Source organism: Crocuta crocuta, unplaced genomic scaffold, assembly GCF_008692635.1.
Source record: "Crocuta crocuta isolate KB4526 unplaced genomic scaffold, BGI_CrCroc_1.0 scaffold229, whole genome shotgun sequence".
NCBI classification, from domain to species: Eukaryota; Metazoa; Chordata; class Mammalia; order Carnivora; family Hyaenidae; genus Crocuta; species Crocuta crocuta.
In genome coordinates, this window is record NW_027536464.1 from 11,367,326 (window position 1) to 11,381,753 (window position 14,428).

Here is a 14,428-nt window from a genome sequence, read left to right on the forward strand (position 1 = left end):
GCTATCTTTTTGTTCATACTCCTCATCACTGATGATTCCAGTCAAGGGGATGTATTTTCTTTTTTCATTTTTTTTTTAGTTTTTATTCTTTGTTTTTCTTTACTTTTCTAATATCCTTTTTTATTTTTAAAAAAATTTTAATATTTGTCATTTGGGGGGAGGGAGAGAGAGAGAGAGAGAGAGTGGGGGAGGGGCGGAGAGGGAGATACAGAATCCGAAGCAGGCTCCAGATTCTAGCTGTCAGCACAGAGCCCTACGCAGGGCTCAAACCCATGAGTGGTGAGATCATGACCTGAGCTGAAGTTGGATGCTTAACCAAGTGAGCCACCCAGGTGCCCCTTTATTTTTTACTTTTTTAAATTTTTTTAATGTTTTTTTTTTTTTGAGAGAGAGAGAAAGAGAGCAGGGGAAGGGCAGAAAGAAAAGGAGACAGAGGATCCACAGTGGACTTGGTGCTGACAGCAGAGAGCATGACGAGGGGCTCAAACTCATGAACCATGAGATCATGACCTGAGCCAAAGTTGGATGCCTAACAGACTGAGCCACCCAGGCGCCCCAAGGGGGGAAGTTTTCTTAAGTGAAGACATAAATAGTTTTGATTTTCTGTTGTGCACAGCCTAGTATCATAGGGCACTGTTTACACTGAGATTGAAGGGCTCGTTTTGTGATTTCTTATAAGCCAATTACTTCATGATTAAGGCTGTATTTTTCCATTGCTCCTTTTATAGATATTGAGGTTTGATATTAAAATTATTTAGGGAGTATTGCAAAAAAAGTCACAGTAGTTGGAGATTTGAAAATCGACTTGAATGTCAGTGTGAAAAATACAGACCATCTCTCTAAAATAACCCAGGAGCTCTTCAGCTGAAATTTTATGAAGTTCTCTAGTTCATGAGAATGCTAAAGAGCTATGTTACTAAGCCCATAACAATAAAGAACCTTGGGTTGTGCTAATCATGGAGGTATACACATACACACATGTGCAAATTTATGCGTAATTTTTTCTGGGTCATTTCTTAGAATCCATGGGAGGAGGAGAGGGAGTACATTTGAACCTTATTAAGATGCTACCATTTGCAAAACTTGTCCACCTAAGTGGGATTAACTTACAGTAATGAAAAAATGTGGCTACTGTGTATTCAACATCTGCTTCTTTCCAGACATGTTACAGTAATCCTGTGAGGGAGGTATTATCATTCCTAATTTAAAGTGAAGAAAGTAAAGTTCAGAGAGTTTTGAAGTAATTTGCTCTAGATCACAGAGCTTATAAAGTAGAATTGTACCGATTTTTATACCAAAGCCCATGTACCTTCCAATGTCCTGTCTGAACGAGAATCTTTAGGCTATGAGAGTAAATCAGGTATTTGGTTGGGAGCCCAGGAACCTCCACAGAGTAAAAAACACCAGATAAGAACGTTTTCAGCATCCTGGCCCCAGTCTGCCTATTTACCCTTATCTGCAACTGACATTTTTCTTCCTTCTTCCTCTTACAGTGGACGATGCTAATCCCTCCCAGGACTTGATTCTTCTTGTTTATCTTTTGCATCTTTAGTCTGTGGCTCTTTCTTTACTAACTTCTTCCCCTAAGCCTAAAGCTAGGCCCTCACCAAAGCAAATCCCTTCTGTATTGGTGAGTAGTTGCTGCGTAACATACCACCCTCACACTTGGTGAAGCTAAAGTATGATTTATCTAGGCCATTGTTCTGTGGGTCAGCAAATTAGGCCGAGCTCTGCTGGACTCACTTCTTGTCTGTGGTCAGCTGCTGGTCCACTAGCCGGCTTTGCTTCAGGGGCAGTAGCTGGCTAGTGGGCAGGGCCAGAAGGGTGCTTGGAGCATGTCTTTCCCATCTAGCAAGCTGGCCCAGATTTGTCTACTTGGTTGCTTGAGGGGGTTTCAGGAGAAAGCAGAAGGCTGTCCGTCATCTCGAGGTCCACATTCGGAATTAGTGTCCTTTGGTTTGTGTTCTGTCAGCCAAAGGAAGTCACAAGGCCAGCCTAGGTCCAGGGGGTGGAGAAGTAGTGCTGAACTTGGCGTTCTTTCTTGTTGCTAACTCTCATTTACTCTGTTAAGACTACAGTCCTGTTACCGCCTTGGTTTTGGGCTTCCTCTGTCACTGAGCTTAAAACAGCATGGCAGCTGTTGGCTTATTTCTTAGTAGAAGGTGACCTCCGTAAAGATAGTGACTATTTCAATCTAGGATTTGCCACATGGCAAGAAATTTTTAAAAGCAGAAGTTTTTGTGAAGATAAAGCATCCTAACAGTTGATAACCAACACTATGGAGTAGAAGATCGTAAATGCTTGCATTTTAAAACTTGCCTGTGGAAGTTGAAAAACTTTGGGGCTAAATAAACAAATAAATAAGTAATAAAAAAAGAAAAACTTTGTGGGAGACTTTATTGAATATATCAAAATTGAATATTTCTTTAAAAAAATTAAGGGGGTAAGGAATCTTGCTCAGCATTCTGAGTAGAAATCATTATTAAATATGTACACACTATCTTTCAGGTTTTTTTTTTAAATAAGATTACAAGTTTGTTTATAAGGAAGACAAGTCATATTTTCATGTCATATTTGTCACAGAAAGCATACCCATCCGTTAGCTGCTCCATTGGGATTTGGGAGAAACGTTCTATTTTAGAATGTAAGGTGAGGGCAGACATCAGCTAGCACCCTGGATGTTGCTCTGGAAGACACTGATAAAAAATGTTTCTGTCAGACAGGAGGAGTGAAATATATGTGCACACACACACACACACACACATATCTGTACATATACATATTTAACACATAAGTATGTATGTGTATACATAATGTAAGCTCATCTTCAAATGAGTATGTCTTATTGGTGCATTAAGTCTTAATTGATGGATCTTCATGTGCCTTTTATTTTACGTTTTAGGTTCAGCTGCCTGTATATCTTCCCAGATCCCTAAAACCTCACCACATTTTCCCGTCACAGGGTTGATATCGAACCATGCAGCGGAGACCAAGAGGAATTAATACTGGACTTATTCTGCTCGTTTCTCAAATCCTCCATGTTGGGGTCAACAATATTCCACCTGTCACCCTAGCAACTCTGGCTGTCAACATCTGGTTCTTCTTGAGTCCTCTGAAGCCACTATTGGGCTCCTGCCTCAGTGTGGACACGTGTTATCAGCAAAAGGACTGGCAACGCTTGCTGCTTTCTCCTTTTCACCATGCAGATGATTGGCATTTGTATTTCAATATGGCTTCCATGCTATGGAAAGGGATAAACTTGGAAAGGAGACTAGGAAGTAAATGGTTTGCCTATGTCATCGTCACATTCTCGCTGCTCACCGGGGTGGTGTACCTCTTGTTGGAATTTGCTCTTGCCGAAGTGATGAATGAACCAGTCTTCAGAGGGAACTGTGCTGTGGGTTTCTCAGGTAAGGCAGACAGATTTCCAAGGCGGCATGCGTGAAGACAGTCAGGGAGGTGTGGCTGGTGCCGTTGTAGGAAATGTGGCTCCGTATCTGGCGAGGGAGCAGAATTCTGAGTGGCTGAAGATTGCTGGGGCTTGGATTTTGGAGAGAAGGCTGATCGGAGCACAGGAGAGACATAGATTTTGCTATTCTGCGTTAATCATTCACTGGTTAACTACATCATTCATTCTTGGACAGTTTGTTTGGACCAGGGTCTGCTCAAAGAAGGTAGTTGTGTAGGAAATGTAGTTCTAGAAATATATGGGCTCCATCATGGTGGGGCCAGGGAAAGACCCACAGGTGTGTCTGTGATAAGGAGTTCTCTAAAACATTGAGTATGCCTCTCAATAACTTCATTAAAACGCACCACAGCCTCCCATGGCATAGACGCCATGTTGCAGCAACTCTGATAGTCTCTCTGTCTGTATCTCATAGGACTGAAATTGCCATTAGGGCTTAAAGTAGGTGTTTTGAGAATTAGAATGTGAAGGGGAGGAGGGAAAGAGTCCTGCACCAGAAGGAAATCTAACTCTTTTGTCTACTTTCCCTGCCATCCATCCCCCTTCCCTCTAAGATATATCTTCATGCAACCAGTTGTGGGAGAAGAAAGGAAACATGTCCTGACCTCAACATGTCTTTTCATAGAGGTTCAAAAAATACACATTTTTGCTGTTTTTTTTTTATTGAGTTAAAAATCACATAGCTTAAAATGAACGATTCTGAGGTGAACAATTCAGTAGCATTTAGTACCATTTCAGGTATTTTATTCCCGTTTTATAGGTTATATATTCTCTAGCATACTGAAAGTCACCACGAACTTCTGTGTTAAGAAACATCAAAAGAACAATCGCCTTGGACATTCTGAACATTGTCTTTCTACCAAAAGCTGGGTTGACTTGTGAAGAACAGAGTGTGTTTCAGAGGAAGAAGTTGGATGTAGTCAAAGAATCATTTTTACATCCAGTTAGTTTTCTTTGTAAATGTTGACTGTCTCCACATTCGGATTGTTGATATTTGTATGCTCTTTATTCTCTTGTAGGAGTTTTGTTTGCTTTGAAAGTTCTTAACAACCATTATTGTCCCGGAGGCTTTGCCAACATTTTGGGCTTTCCTGTACCCAACAGATTTGCTTGTTGGGCAGAACTTCTGGCTATTCATTTCATCTCGCCAGGGTAAGTGTTTACTCTCAGAGTATACAAATGAAGAACCTGATGTTCCAGGGGGAAAGAATTGCAATAATAACGAGGTAACCAGTTGTTTCTTTACAGCAAACTTGATTCTTTAAGGGCAGCATTGAGCTTACTTATGAGTCGTTCTCATGTCAGACATTCCTCGTTTGAGTCCTGTCCACTACTGAGTCCTGTGATTTTGGTAAACTTGTCTTATCTGAGTTTCAGTTCCCTTGCCCTGGAAGGATATGCAGATTGGAAAGATCAATATTAATGAGACTGTGTATTCATTAATTCTAAAAATAGTAATGCAAAGAGGCACTTGGAAACCACAGAGTTATAGTGATAAAAATCATGAGAAGTGTTGGTCCAGTGCTTTGAAGCCATTTTTCTTGTGAAGTGCCTTGGTAACAGAACTCTTTAAACAAAAGACTTTACTCACAACTTTACTCAGTGTATAAGATGGATCCACTGTGAATGGTTTAGGGTTGAGAGGAAACATGGGGCCCCATTTCTTTTGCTTTGCCCCCATGTTGCTGTGGTTGCCTTAGAGGCACCTCCAGAGGACCCGAGGGCTCCAAGGCATATGGTTTGGGAACCGCTGATTAAGGTGCATCCTTTCCTTTTCAAATGAGGACAAGAGAAGTCAGGAGGTTAAGGTACTTTTTAAAACAGCTCATGGTAGACCCTAGCGTAGATGGGCTAGGACCTCCCGACTGCTGGTCTGGGGCTCCTGCCTGGGGTGCTACGCCATCCCACTTTGGTTCTTTTCTCTGTTTTTGTTTAGAAAAAGGAGGGTGAGGGGTGCCTGGGTGGCTCAGTCGGTTGAGCATCCGACTTCGGCTCAGTCCTGATCTCACGGTTTTTGGGTTCGAGCCCCACGTCGGGCTCTGTGCTGACAGCTAGCTCAGAGCCTGGAGCCTATTTCAGATTCTGTGTCTCCCTCTCCTCTGCCCCTCCCCTGCTTACGCTGTCTCTCTGTCTCAGAAATAAATAAAACCTTTAAAAAAATTTTAAAAAGAAAAGGAGGGTGAGGGGCACTTGGGTGGCTCAGTTGGTCAAGCATCTGATTCTTGATTTTGGCTCCGGTCATGATCTCCCCATTTGTGAGATCGAGCCCCATGACAGGGCTCTGAGCTGACAGTGTGGAGCCTGCTTGGGATTCTCTCTCTCTGCCCCTCTCCCACTTGAGCTCTGTTCCTCTCTCTCAAAATAAATAATAAGTAAACTTAAAAAAGATACGAAAAAGTAAAAGAGGGTGAATTGTGTTTTTCTCCCACATCTTCCACCAGTTTCACTTCTCTTCATCTGTACGTGCTATTGGAAACCCATGGGTTTTTGTTTTTTTGTTTGTTTATTTTTATTGCGGGGACCTGGATGCCATTTAGAGGAGGGGGAACATCAGGAAGATTCAGGAAGAAGTGAGGAGGATTTTTTTTTTCCTTTTCTTTTCAGAGAGGGGTCTTATTTTCCTTCTGGTTCCTGTGGCTGTGTTGGGTGTTGTACTTTATCTGAGAATTTTCTCTGTGGGACCTGGAGTCCTTCTTTAATGCTAATTTCCCATGATGGGCAGCCATTGCCAGCTGCTCTGTAAAAGGCAGCGATGTGACCACCAAACACCACTCATTTGCAACTGTATTGTTATCTGGTGACAGTTCCTTGAAGAAAGCCTCACAAAATCTTCAAAGTTTTCTTTGAAAAAGGGTCCAGTAATGTCTGTCCCTTATCTGAACAGCCCGCTGCTCGCTCTAGACCTTGTCACTCACAGCTCCCTGACTTGCTCCATGTAACCCTGTGTTCTCTGTGTAGAGGAGAGACTTGTCTGTGACAACAGCCCCCAACATTCATATTGAAATTACTCCCTCTGATACTTGAACTTTTATTCTATGATGGATCCGTTGAATAGCAGTGCCTTTAATATTCTCCAGCAACGGTTTCTGAAGACTTCTCAATCATCACACACTTTATTTATTGCTTTTTTAGGGTTCCCCGCCTTTCCATGGAAAAGGCATGGTTGCATTTTTATATAACCTGTTTCTTCTGCGTGGAGGGACCCAATATTCTGAGCCTGGGAATCAGATGACATTTTCCTATCTTTGAAGTTGGAAAGAATACATCTTTTCGGTGTTTAAGATTTGACTACTTTGAATGATAAACTTCTGATACTCAAGCATCTGCTTATGCCGGTGTCTAAATAAAGACCAAGCTGAAACGCTGGGTCCAGGAAACTAAGAAGTGAGTGCTTCTTTGAGATGGATCTTGGAAGAATGGAAGAAACCGGAGCCCTGTTGGCTCTACATTGTTATTCTCCGAGTGGTTGTCAATTAGAATTTGCACTGGGAAAACACTGTAAATCTTTAGAACAAAGCCTGCTTTATTGTCAGACTTAATGAGCTGCCCTCCGGGGAGAAAAAAAAATCTGCCAAGCAAACATTTGGTGGACCTCTGTGTTTTATGAAAGCCACGGAATTAGTAATTTCCCCCAGTTACAGCGTGTTATGGAGGGAAGCCACTCCAAACGGCCAGCCATCGGGCTCTGTGAGGGGTTGGCCTTGGCCAGCAGAGTGAAGTAATTGCACTCATTCGCTGGTGCTTTTGCTTTTCACTGGCCTTGTTTGTACCTTGTTTTCTTTTTTTTTTTTTAATATTTTTATTTATTTCTAGGAGAGAGAGAGAGAGAGCGTGAGCAGGGGAGGGTCAGAGAGAGAGGGAGATACAGACTCTGAAATAGGCTCCAGGCTCTGAGCTGGCAGTCAGCACAGAGCCCGACGACGCGGGGCTCAAACCCACCAACCGTGAGATCATGACCCAAGCGAAAGTCGGACGCTTAGCCGACTAAGCCACCCAGGTGCCCCTGTACCTTGTTTTCTACCATTGCTTTGCCTCACCTGGTCTTTTCATTTCCTTGCGTGTCCTGGGACCCTGCTAGGTGACTGTGTTTGGAGAAGTGTCCCTGCTCTGGAGGTGACACAGCAGGGAAGTGTGCAGCCTCCTTGAGGAGACTGCCTCCTTGTAGACTGGGCTCCTGCCCCTTCCCACCCCCCAGACCCCCACCTTCTGTTGATGGAAGAAAGGGGGTCTGATGCCAAGCGTTGCTTCTCACCTCTGTCATTTCTCATAATGAGCCTAAGGCTAGTTTTCCAAAACCTGAGGCTCCAGAGAAAGGAAGTTACCCAGTGTAAGGCAGCCCCTCAGTGACCATGCTAGAGGACAGTGGTCACGTGTGAATGACCGGGGCTGACATACTCAGGCGAATCCTGTAGCCTCTCTGAGCCTCATTTTCCTCATCCGTCCATTGGGAATATGACTTGTTTTCTGTTTCCTTACCTCAGTTTTAAGGAGTCAAAGAGATCATCTATATGAAAGTATTTGTAAGTTTTACAAGTATTTAACATTTTTATTATGAGATCAGTCACTGGAACGGTGCAGTGTGTCCGAAAGGACTCATACCTGAAATCTTGTTCTTCCTAAAATCAATATTAAAATAAGTCAAACAAAATTTTGTTTGCATCAGTTTTGTCTCCCTGGTACTTTCTACTTGACTTTTCCTTCCAGAATGGCAGTTAGCAGTCTAAAAATTCCCATGGGCTCCTCATAAACACAAATTAAGCAGCTCATGACTGTGTTTGGACCCTAGGAGAGTCTTTCGTACAATATGGCAGTTCTGGAAAGGTTAGCCCCTAGGTGTTGGGTACTGCTTCATTGCTAATGTTTGACATGAATAATTACTTTGACTCCATTAAAACCTTCTTGGTTAGATTGAGAAAAAAATCGATTTAATACATTTTTTTTACTTATTCCAGTTTAATTGTAAAAATTTTCAAACATGAAGAAGTCGCTAGACTATTTGAAAGTTAAGTTGGAAACATCAGAGTAACTTCACCCCTAAAAAATTCAACATATATCTCCTAAAATAATCTATTGCTTTATGTAACCACATTACTATTGTCATATTGAAGAAAATTAACAGTAATTCCCCAGTGTTGTCTAATAATTAGTTTATATTCAGATATTCCCGAGTTTTCAAGTGTCTTTTGTAACTGCTGGGTTTTTTTTGTTTGTTTGTTTGTTTTGTTTTTGTTTTTTTTTTTTGAGGGGTGGGTGGGGATATAAGATGACTAGGATATGGTTAGGTTCACACATTTGTTTATGACGTTTCTTTGTTCCCTTTTGCTCTAAGGCTGTCCTTCTACCTTTTTATTTTCCTTTTTTTAAATTTTTTTAACTTTTTTTTTTTTTTAAATATTTTTATTTATTTCTAGGAGAGAGAGAGAGAGAGAGAGCGCGTGAGCAGGGGAGGGTCAGAGAGAGAGGGAGACACAGACTCTGAAACAGGCTCCAGGCTCTGAGCTGGCAGTCAGCACAGAGCCTGACGCGGGCTCGAACCCACGAACCGCGAGATCATGACCTAAGCGAAAGTCGGACGCTTAACTGACTAAGCCACCCAGGTGCCCCAAGTTTTTTAACGTTTTATTTATTTCTGAGAGAGAGAAACAGCGTCAGAAGGGGAGGGCCAGAGAGAGGGGAGACACAGAATCTGAAACAGGCTCCAGGCTCTGAGCTGTCAGCACAGAGCCCGACGCGGAGCTCGAACCCACGAACTGTGAGATCATGACCTGAGCCGAAGTCGGCTGCCCAACCAACTGAGCCACCCAGGCACCCCTACCTTTTTATTTTTCTATGACATTGAGAAGTAACTGTCAGGGAAAAACTATGAAGAGACTAGGTTTTTTGAATGTTTCAGCTTCTAGATTTCTCTGCGTGTTTACGTGTAGGGTTATTTAATCGCTTCCTCTAGCCCCTCTGCATTTCTGTGTACTGGGTTAGGTACAAATGTTTTTACATTCAGGTTAAACTGGGCTGTTGGCAAGAATACTTCATGGGAGGGGTGCCTGGGTGGCTCAGTTGGTTGGGCAGCCGGGTTCAACTGAGTCATGATCTCACTGTTCGTGGATTTGAGCCCCGCATCGGGCTCTGTGCTCATAACTCAGAGCCTGGAGCCTGCTTCAGAGTCTGTGTCTCCCCCTCTGTCTCTGCCCCTCCCCTGCTCACCTTCTGTCTTTCTCTCTCTCTCTCTCTCTCAAAAATAAATATACATTTAAAAATTAAAAAAAAAAAAAGAATACTTCATAGGAGTGATGCCATAAAGCTGTGTTGTATTTTCCTGCATCATGACAGGAAGGACATAATGGCTGATTGTCCATTAGGAATTCTGAGTTTGATCAATTCATTAAGGTGGTCTCCAATGTAAGGATACATTTATCCCTTCGTAATTGGAAAGTAATCTGTGAGGTGATAATTGGATATCAGGCAGATGACTTGTTACTAACCTTCCACCTTATGGTTTAGTATACACCAGTGATGGCCCTTGTCTGAACTGGTAATTTCAGGGGGAGCCGTGAAGAGTGGTTTTCTGATTCTGTCATTCCTTCCACATTTATTAGGTGGGGTTAATCCATGGTTAGAGGTTAAGACGCAAAAGCAAGGAACTGAGGCAGCTAAGTGTTCTGTCGAGGGCAGATCTTAGTTTTGTGAGCTTGAAGCTATTCAGTCTTGTGGATTCTTTTTAAGAAAAAAAAATACAAAATTGGAAACAAAACTAAAAATTTGTAATGGGAAAACAAAGCACAACAATTTACAAATTTTAAAGAGCTAACAAATACTATAAACATTGCAAAATCCATAGAAGTAATATAATATTCTCTTAACTCCCTGGCAGGCCTCTCTAATATTTTCCCCCCTAGTTTGGCTGTGTTCTTTTGATCTCTTGTTCATGTTCCAGTCATTTGGCGATAGCATTTCTGCAGAGGGAATAGCATGGATTATCAAAATTAATTTTTTATTGAAAGATTAGGAGAGTTTCTTTATAATTTATGTAAATTTTTAGCACTGTTTTCTGATTCGGAAAGACCCCACCAAAGCGTTTTTACCTACCAGCTGTAAAACTTCAGGGCTTTTCAAGTTTCCTTGCACAGTGAGCTCTCTCAAACGTACTTTGAATGATCTCAGTGTCGTCACTGATCTTTAGTGGCATAGTAGAAGATGCATGTTTTCTTTACAGATGCCAATACTTGTGCTGAGTTGGCAAGAAATTTAAATATTAATACTCTTACAATTCACTTCTCTTCATTCATTAGATTACCAGAACTCTAAGAGCCAATTTGTTACTTTTCTTTACAGCTTCTGAGATGATTTGAAAATATTTTTGAGAGCTACAAAACCACACATTCGGATAAAGTTGATTTTGCAGTGTTCTCAGAAAGGAAAAAGCAAATGGGTGGCACATTTGTAATTGCACACCCTATGCTACCGAGTAGATTCGTGGCAGAAGATAACTTCCATTTCGTGGCTGTTTTCACTGTGTTGTAGTGAGATTCCTCCGTTTACAGTTTTACATGCTCGGTGATAGGGAGAATTTTCCAGACACTGGGCGCTGACCCTAGCATGGTGACTATATTGCCAGTGTTGGCTGCCCCAGGACACTTGAGAGTGCTATGGGACTTGGGCCCTCTGCCTCCTGTTACAATTCAGGCTAAAGGTGCAGAGGAGGGGGGCCGCTTGGGTGGCTCGGTTGAGCGCCCGACTTCAGCTCAGGTCATGATCTTGTGGTTCGTGAGTCCCAGGTCCCACATCGGGCGTGCTGTTGTCAGCCTGTCAGCAAAGAGCCCACTTTGGATCTTCTGTTTCCCTCTCTGTGCCCTTCCCCTACTTGTGCTCTCCCAAAAATAAGTAAATCTTTAAAAAAGAAGAAAGACACAGAGTAGGCATTGGGAGGATTTCCTGAAGCCATTTGTACATTGCCATAACCATCAGGAAGTTGACGCTGCCCTAAACTGACCATCAGCCATGTAAATAAACCCCCATTGAATCCAAACTAGATGTAAGTCCAACTCTGTTTCCCTTTAGCTGCATCCCCAGAATGTCTGACTCCTATATTTGCTTCCCCAATTAATCTGTTGAGCTGTATCATTTTGGCAAAAGACAATTTGGCCTGACACAGATGTGTACTTGGAAAGATTAGGAGGGAGCATTTTAATAGCTTTATCAGATAACCGTGGATATTCCTCTTTGTACCCTACCGACAGTTGGCAAATGGTACTTTCTTAAAGGTTAGTTCTACTGTGGAATCTGAAACGACATCCGTGAACCCTGCCGTACTCTGTTATGTGAAGATCCATTGGCCTGTCTTAAACTTTGAACAGATCTTCTACCCACGTATGATTTTTCTCATATCCTACATTGATTGTTTGGAAACATTGGCTCACTGACTATGCAGACCTTGTAAACGTGGACGAATGTAATTATACAGTATCAGAATATCACATTTGTCAGTATCACCACTAATTTTGCCAGAAGCCTCTCGAGCAATGGGAAGCTGTCATGCTGTCAATCTTGTCAGTTTCTAAAATTTTGATTTTTCCCTTGAATACTCAAGCTATATCACTGACATTAAATATTCTTAGCTCCTTTCTTTTTTTTGGCTCATCTTTCTTTTTGAGAAAGTGGGTATCATTTTCCATTTATTTAACTGTAGTCTGTCAGATTTTCTTCCAAGCGAACATGACACAGGAGAGGTTGGTCCACGAAAACAGTGGCTGGTTCATCACACGACTCCCCTAGTCACAAGAGCTCTTCTTGGTGACAAGCATCTGGCTGTGATACACAGCTGAAGCACATTATGCATGTTTCCCATTTTGTCACAGAGCATATTAAAACAATGTGCTAATATTGATATTTTAGAAATTAAGGCTATTACTGTTTTACTAAAAGCATTCTGAAATAAAACTTCACTTTTTTCTTTTTTTTTTTTTAACTTGGAATATGTGGCCGTGAAGAACGCGGTGGCTGAAGGTACTGTTTGGGGCCAGCGCGCCTCGATTCATTTGATTTGTGCTGACCTATCAGTGGTGGTGCCCACCACTGCTCTTATACCATTAGTGCAAAGGTCAGCAAAGCACAAAGGGCAAATCATGGCTTAGTGTTGCCAGGAAAATAGTTTTGACCTCACGGACTTCTGGAAGGATCTCTGGGACCTCCCGTGGCCCATGGAGCACATTTGAGAACTGCTCCTCTAAGCCTTCCTGCTGCCTCTCTAGCTGCTTGAAGGTTTCTGAGCTTGTGTGAAAGGAAAGGTGGTTACGTTCTGCTGGACAAGTAGAACCTTTTCCATGGGCACCTGGTGCAGTCAGGGGTGGGAGAGAGGGACACAGTAGGGCATGCGAAAACATGCGTAACTGCTGAAATTGCTAGATCAACAACTGTCAGCATGAGCCATTAAGTCTTTGTCCAAAGGAGAATGGCTCCTTGCCTGTCTTACTCCAGGACTGACTGAAACATCTCCCTGTGTTCTGTGTGGGATAGAATCCCTCAGACGGCACGGAAATGCTCTGCAACATTGAGTTCTCTCCTTCCATCTGCTTACCTTTTGTGATAACTTGCTTCTGGCATGTTTGTCTAAGAACACAACATATGGGTTTTTTCTCCCCCGATTCATACTAGAGGGGCAGCACCAGAGCAGAGGACAGCGGTCAGCTTGGCTGTATCACATGTGCCGTGCACGTGGATCGACTTCCACAGTAGGCTGTTGGATCTTTGCCTGGGAATTAGGAGTGAGGTTGGGGAACAGCTGTTTAGAACATGACTGTCACTCCATCGTCCACCTAGCATGTTCTTTTAGAACTTGGCCAGCCCACCGTCAAGAGGTGGGGTCCAGCTCACCTCCCCCTGAACCGGGTGGATTTGTGACCTGCTGCAACCAGTAGATGGCTGCAAAAGTGCCTCACAACTTCCGAGGCAATGTCTTTTCTGCCTGGTGAGTAGAAATACTTGGCCCTGGGGTCTGTGTGAGAAGTCCAGCACCTCCGATCCTGTCATGAGGAAGGGACGTGTGACATGTAGCGATGGCCTTCAGAGACCGCCAGCAATCAGCCTAGCCTCGATGCTGTGCAGCAGATGCTGTCCACCCCTCTGTGCTCTTTCTGAACTGAGTATGAGTCAAAGAAAACGCTTGTTTTCTGCCACTTCCTCAGGGCAGATGTGCTCGGCAGAAGCTGTAATGGCCACAGTGAGTCGAATGGAAAGAAAAGGGGGAAAATAGAAGGAAAAGCCATGAGGACAAAGGACAGTGCTTGGGGGGTGGGGGAGATTGGAGTGAAAGCAGTGGGTAGAGGTGTGGGGCAAGTCCATGCCCCGATGCTGTGGGGCCCTGAGTCACAGCGACGTCACCCAGCAGTAACGGGGCTTTAAAGCAGGGTTTTCAGCTGTGGATTCTACCCCTTAACCTTTTAAGAGATCCTGACATCAATAGTTGGTCACTTTTTTCTGGTATTCAGAAAGAAAAGAAGGAAGTTGGGGGCAGGGAGAAACAGAAATATGAGTTTTGAACACAGTAAGGGTAAGTATTAAGACATTTCTGTTTTAGCTGTATGTGCATGTGACCTGGATCAAATCTAAAATGCATGTTTATTGTGGGACACGGCACAAAAATTTTGAGAGCTACTGCTGTCCAGCAGCTATGAATTACTTAAACTGGAGTGAAATATATATATAGGAGCAGTGCCATTTATTGTCCTCAGTGGTAGTAAGCAGCCAGGACCTTGGTGACAATGAGGAGAATGGGGTGCAATCACAGATTTCTGCTAACTTATCGTCTTTCATTAGAATGAGCATTATTTGTCCGTGAGGCTTGCTAACAGCTGTGCCAGCTCGCAAGACAGCTGTCCGTATTTGGAAGTATGTGCTAACAGATTTAGCGTTGACCTCAACCAAAGATGCTAAGAACAGCTATTCAGTCACAAACAGCATTATTAATAG

The 14,428-nt window shown here is 42.9% G+C and overlaps 1 protein-coding gene across 7 annotated transcripts in view; it reads left to right on the forward strand.

Moving 5' to 3' along the window:
- RHBDD1 (rhomboid domain containing 1) overlaps positions 1-14,428 on the forward strand; it is a 129,761-nt gene that overhangs the window by 25,123 nt on the left and 90,210 nt on the right. For 6 of the 7 annotated variants that reach the window (XM_077748617.1, XM_077748616.1, XM_077748619.1 and 3 more), the window contains exons 2-3: positions 2,903-3,410; positions 4,486-4,618. In XM_077748617.1, the coding sequence (XP_077604743.1) occupies positions 2,978-3,410; positions 4,486-4,618 (566 nt within the window). In that variant the 5' untranslated portion in view covers positions 2,903-2,977. The remainder of the gene's footprint in view (positions 1-2,902; positions 3,411-4,485; positions 4,619-14,428) is intronic. The other variant, XM_077748615.1, reaches the window with a different exon arrangement.